The 6647-nt window shown below is 27.4% G+C and overlaps 1 protein-coding gene across 1 annotated transcript in view; it reads right to left on the bottom strand.

Moving 5' to 3' along the window:
* Window positions 1-2717: 2717 nt before the first annotated feature.
* LOC108565513 (beta-1-syntrophin-like) overlaps window positions 2718-6647 on the bottom strand; it is a gene marked incomplete at its 5' end in the record, with an annotated part of 5864 nt that continues 1934 nt past the window's right edge. The window contains 2 exon segments of the mRNA XM_017925020.1: window positions 2718-3013; window positions 4993-5174. Coding sequence (XP_017780509.1) covers window positions 2921-3013; window positions 4993-5174 — 275 coding nt within the window.

Below are 6647 nucleotides of genomic sequence, written 5' to 3'. Positions count from 1 at the left end.
TTATAATAATACACTCATTTTATTCTTTATACTTTTAGCTTTAATAATAATCTTCATATATGATTGTAAATGTTGTGGTTGTGGAGAAATTTATTGAAATATGAAGACACGTTTTTATGAAACAATGATTGTATGTATTGTAATTACGAAGAAATTGTATCAATTTTGAGAATTAATTACAGGAAAGCTAATTGGGACACAATTATAACAATACACTCGTTTTATTCTTTATACTTTTAGCTTTAATAATCATCTTCATATATGATTGTAGATGTTGTGGTTGTGGAGAAATTTATTGAAATATGAAGACGCGTTTTTATGAAATTATGATTGTATGTATTGTAATTACGAAGAAATTGTATTAATTTTAAGAATTAATTACAGGAAAACTAATTGGAACACAATTATAACAATACACTTCTTTTATTCTCTATACTTTTAGCTTTAATAATAATCTTCATATATGATTGTAAATCTTGTGGTTGTGGAGAAATTTATTGAAATATGAAGACGCGTTTTTATGAAACTATGATTGTAAGTATTGTAATTACGAAGAAATTGTATCAATTTTGAGAATTAATAACAGGAAAACTAATTGGAACACAATTATAACAATACACTCGTTTTATTCTTTATACTTTTAGCTTTTATAATCATCTTCATATATGATTGTAAATCTTGTGGTTGTGGATAAATTTATTGAAATATGAAGACGCGTTTTTATGAAACTATGATTGTAAGTATTGTAATTACGAAGAAATTGTATCAATTTTGAGTATTAATTACAGGAAAACTAATTGGGACACAATTATAACAATTCACTCGTTTTATTCTTAATACTTTTAGCTTTAATAATCACCTTCATATATGATTGTAAATCTTGTTGTTGTGGAGAAATGTATTGAAATATGATGTTGCTTAAAAACCATTTTCAATCAATCAAAAATCGCTTAAATTAACACACATGATTAATATCAAAAGCAATTAAATAATTACAATTAAACCTAATTTCAATAATCAAATTTAAACAGCGGAAAGATGTCCTATAACGTGGAAAGTTATACTTCTTGTTGCACAATCCACACTAGCGCCATCTTCAAGCTTCATCTAAAATCCAGTAGTTCCGCTATTTTGGCGCTGATTATTATTAATTATGGCATTAATTGTAATTATTATTACCTCAATGCAATTAAATTAGCGAAAAGTTGATTAGTTAAAGAAATGCAGACGTTAACGTTTAATTAATTAAACTTACGTAGAGTTTATTTCAAGAATTAAGTCAATATTTGAATTATCTTTTCTTTACTTGTATTTTAATTATAATTAAGCTTTAGATTTGATTTTAAGTCTGTGATTAAGTTGAATTTCTTTACTTAAAGATGTGTTTTGTTAATAACTTAATTAAGTTCGTTGTTAAGGTAATCTGTGTGAATGATTGCATAATCTTTGTTTATTATTAATTGCTAGGATACGGATTTTGAATGGATTAATAAATGAGAATCGTTTTTTTTTTGTTTTGTTGTTGTTGTTGTTTATACATTTATTGCTGCAATACAACGCATTCAGCTAATTGGGTTACAATTAATATATACATATTTAGTCACTAACCTTACCCCGAGACGACATATCCTCTAATAACAGTAAAAAGCTATGAGTTACGTTTTATATGTACATAGTTTTCATTTATCCATTAAATCGTTCAATACTCACTTATATCAACTCACTATAACATTATTACTTGGTATTCATATTTTTTTTCTTCTTCTCTCCCTCTGTTCATTCAATTTATATTACGTCGGTTTCAATTAGTAAAGTTAGAAAAAAATGGACAATCAATGTAGTAGAGTAGTTTCATTCATTCAGTTCAACAATAACACTTTAGAATTATTGGAATATTTCGGAAGATTTTCACTCTTTCTTACATACTTTCGTTTCACCTAAAACCCTAACAAATGTTTCCATTTCAATTATTTTATTTCGTTTCAATTCAGTGTATATTTTTATATTTATATATATATATAATATATTCTTGTGGTTTCTTAAGGAAGTCAACGGAATCGTACACACTATTCGATTATTGTTCTTGAGGTAATTCTGACCGTCCATTCAAAAAAAATAAAATAATAGAAGAAGTTCTCTTCTCTCGATCAAGCGACAACGCAAACATGCATGCATTCATCAATTGTTTTGATTCTCATTCTCAATTGTTTTCTCTTTTTAAACAACGACGAAACAAAATAGAAACAAAAGAAACATACGTAGACTACTTGTTTAAAGCACACAATCAGCGCAGAAGATTCGAAAACTTTCATATATTTTTTTGTTGTTGTTGTTGTTTGCATTCGAGAAACTACAAAGAGTAAACAACGCAAGTATTCGCAACGAAGACGGAAACAGTTCAGAAGATTAGGAACAGATTTTCAGTTTTTTTTTTCTTTTCTTCAATTGTTTTGCAATTGGCAGTAGCAGTCGAAACAACTGAAATATTAATGAATCTAGAATGCTTTGCATTTATCAATTGTTCATGTTGTTGAATAAAAAAAAATTAAAAAAAAACTCAGGTCCTTCAGTCAACCAGGAAACGCAGAGTAGTTAACAAAGTTAAAGACGGGGTTTGGTTTCTTAAGAAATAATGATTTTGTAAATGATAAATCTGAATGCGTGAACTAATCGAAGGCACGAATTTCCAAATAGACCGACACAAAAACTTTGTTTGCTTTTGTTTTTTGCAGAGGAAAATCAAGTCACAACGGAATTCACCTGCTAATTAATAAGACTACTAATTGACGAAATCAGGTTTTACTTTTCTCTTCTCTTCTTTTCAATTCTTCTCATATTTCTTTTTTTTTATATTAATTTTCTCTCCTTCAATCTTCGTTTCTTTTTTGTAAACATTTTAAAATCAGGGGTCGTTTTCGGACTACGCGTACAATCCGAGTCGATGTATCTTTGCGGACAGAAAGTTGTGCAGGATGAAGACTATTGGTTTCGGGCATCCTTCCATGTCCAATTCCTGTAACAAAAATGAAGAAAATCGATAATTTTTTTGTACTAATTGTTAGTTTAAGTATATATAAAGTTAACTTAGAAAAAGGTTAAATTTTGATACAAGAATGAACAAAATTTGGTTTAGAAGTTTAATAAAATGTAGTAAATTCAGTTTCTTTTGTAAGAAAATGTTAAACTTGACAAATATGTTTATTGGATTGAAACTTTTGTTAGTTTATTGAAACATAAAGAAATTGAAAATTCTCAATTGGAAATTTTTTAAATTACAATTTTATAGTAAACATTTGAAAAAAATGAAAGTTTTTTTTAAGAAAATGTTGAAATTTACAAGAATATTTATTAGATCGAAACTTTTGTTAGTTTATTGAAGCACAACGAAATAGAAAAATCTTATTTGAACGTTGATAAAATAAATTTTACAAATTGAATTTTAAGTAAGAATTAAAGAAATTTGTGTTCTCTGAAAGAAAATATTGAAATCTACAAGAATATTTATTAGATTGAGCATTTTGTTAGTTTATTGAAAGATAAAGGAATTGGAAATTTTTTGAAATAAATTTTACAAATTACAATTTTATGGTAAAAATTTGAAAGAAAATAAGTTTTTTGAAAGAAAATCTCAAATTAAAAATTGAAGAAAATGAAGTTTGTTGTAAGAAAATGTTGAAATTTACAAGAATATTTATTAGATCGAAACTTTCGTTAGTTTATTGAAGCAAAACGAAATAGAAAAATCTTATTTGAACGTTGATAAAATAAATTTTACAAATTGAATTTTAAGTAAGAATTAAAGAGAATTGAGTTCTCTGAAAGAAAATATTGAAATCTACAAGAATATTTATTAGATTGAACCTTTTTTTAGTTTATTGAAAGATAAAGAAATTGAAAATTCGCAATTGGAAATTTTTGAATTAAATTTTATGAAATACAAATTTTGTAAATAGTAAGAGAATTCATTGAATCTTTAGTCAGTTCATTGAACCATAACAAATCTCGATTTGTGAATTGTTGTAGAAACTTACATAATCAATAAGAGGATTTGATCATGAATTGGCAAAGAATTGACCAAAATGTAACACGCGAAAAAGATGTAAATTTCTAAAGAAACGAATGGAAATAATGCGATTATCGTATTACGACTTACGATGTCTGCTTCTTCTCCACCGAAATATAAAATTAATTTAGAAAAAGGTTAAATTTTGATACTAGAATGAACAGAATTTGGTTTAGAAGTTTAACAAAATGAAAGAAATTCAGTTTCTTTTGAAAGAAAATTTACAAATATATTTATTGGATTGAAACTTTTTTTAGTTTATTGAAAGATAAAGAAATTGAAAATTCTCAATTGGAAATTTTTGAAATAAATTTTACAAATTACAATTTTATAGTAAACATTTGAAAGAAAATAAGTTTTTTGAAAGAAAATCTCAAAATGTATTTAAGTATTCTGTAATTTTTTAAATAAGTTTTATAATTTATATAGTTATTAAAAATTGAAGAAAATGAAGTTTTCTGTAAGAAAATGTTGAAATTTACAAGAATATTTATTAGATCGAAATTTTTGTTAGTTTATTGAAGCACAACGAAATAGAAAAATCTTATTTGAACGTTGATAAAATAAATTTTACAAATTGAATTTTCAGTAAGAATTAAAGAAAATTGAGTTCTCTGAAAGAACATTTTCAAATATACAAGAATATTTATTAGATTGAACCTTTTTTAGTTTAGAAATTGAAAATTCTCAATTGGAAATTTTATGAAATACAAATTTAGTAAATAGTAAGAATTCATTGAATCTTTAGTCAGTTCACTGAACCATAAAAAATCTCGATTTGTGAATTGTTGTAGAAACTTTCATAATCAATAAGCGGATTATATTTGATCACGAATTGGCAAAGAATTGACCAAAATGTAACACGCGAAAAAGATGTAAATTTCTAAAGAAACGAATGGAAATAATCCGATTATCGTATTACGACTTACGATGTCTGCTTCTTCTCCACCGAAATCCAAAAAGAGCATCCTCTTCCCATCATCCGAAGAGTTCCGAAGACGATCGAAAGGATACCTCCACAACGTCCTGGATCCCGTTCCGCCTTCGAGAAGCGTGAATCCGTTCTCGTAGTGGATCACCAGCTGCGACGGTCTCCCCTTCCAAAGGCACCCTGCGCAAAGAAAATAAAGTAAAATCTAATCTCACTCATCCACAACGAAAAGAAGGAAAAGAAAATACGAAGCAAAAGAAAGTCCATTGAATGCATTCATATTTCGCCCGTACTTGAATGTACGTGTAATCCTTTTTTCATTTCGCTTTTTCCATCCACCTACGAGCATTATATTATCCAATAACAATAACCGAATTTCAATCCATTTCCCACTCTGAATAGCACAGACGCGATTTTAATATCGTTCCTCGCATTCGGAAAGGCCGCAATTCCTTTCCCGTTCCAATCCATTCCCTTCTACCATTCGAGAAAAACGACAGCTAAGCTTAAACTTAACAATCCAATAACATTATTACGAACTTTATTGGACGATTCTTTTTATCCCAAACGTAAATGTCTGCATTTTTTTTCTCTCTCGTTCAATCGCGTTTTTTTTTTGTTATTTATTTTTGTTTCATCTCTAATTAGTGCTGACCAGTTTTCGAGCTCCGCAATAAACGCATCCAATTAATGCCCGGAACGAATTTTCGGATAGTTAATTGGAATCACTTGCGGAGCGGAAAATTTGCCGCGCCGACAGAATTTGCAGATATTGCCGTTATTATCATCATCATCATCATCATGGACAACATAAACATGATCATCATCATCATCAACGTGCGGGTTTATTACACGTTTTTTTATGTTTCACCCCCGCCAAATTACGAAACGACCAGGGAAAAAAANAACGACTTCAACAAAAAAAGAAAAACTGAAATAAAATGTGAAAAATTTAGGTGCGAATTAAGCGAAACATTCTTGCTGACTTCACCAGTATTATTTGCATAATCGATTCAGTTTTACAGCAATTTGAGAGAGTTTAATTTGGGAAAATTTTGACTAAAATTTCAATTTTATTCTCTACGAATTCAACTTTATGTTTATTGTAAATGATTTGAAAAGTTTCCATTTAACACCAAAGAAAATTGATGAAATTGAAACAAATTATTTTCAGCAAAAGAAAGCAAAACTTTGTATAGAAGTAATTTAATAGATTTTGACTAAATAATGAAATATAAAGACAAGTTTTACAAGGAATTTTTCAATAACGAATTAATATGTTTTCAAAAATAAACTTGAATTTAGTAATTCATGTTTTAATGCAGTTTTCTTAGTTCAGACAAAACATTGTAAAGATTTTAATTTATGTTAAAAATAAAAACTGAAGAAGATTAATGATTCACTATTTAATTAACGCGAAATGCCTTCAACAAAAAAAGAAAAACTGAAATAAAATGGGAAAAATTTAGAAGAAAAACTGAAATAAAATGTGAAAAATTTAGGTGCGAATTAAGCGAAACATTCTTGCTGACTTCACGAGTATTATTTGCATAATCGATTCAGTTTTACAGCAATTTGAGAGAGTTTAATTTGGGAAAATTTTGCGTAAAATTTCAATTTTATTCTCTACGAATTCAACTTTATGTTTATTGT

The sequence above is a fragment of the Nicrophorus vespilloides genome, unplaced genomic scaffold (genome assembly GCF_001412225.1).
Source record: "Nicrophorus vespilloides isolate i.1.1-1 unplaced genomic scaffold, Nicve_v1.0, whole genome shotgun sequence".
Lineage (NCBI taxonomy): Eukaryota > Metazoa > Arthropoda > Insecta > Coleoptera > Silphidae > Nicrophorus > Nicrophorus vespilloides.
Note: the sequence above shows the minus strand (reverse complement) of the source record. Positions and strands in the feature narration are given on the sequence as shown.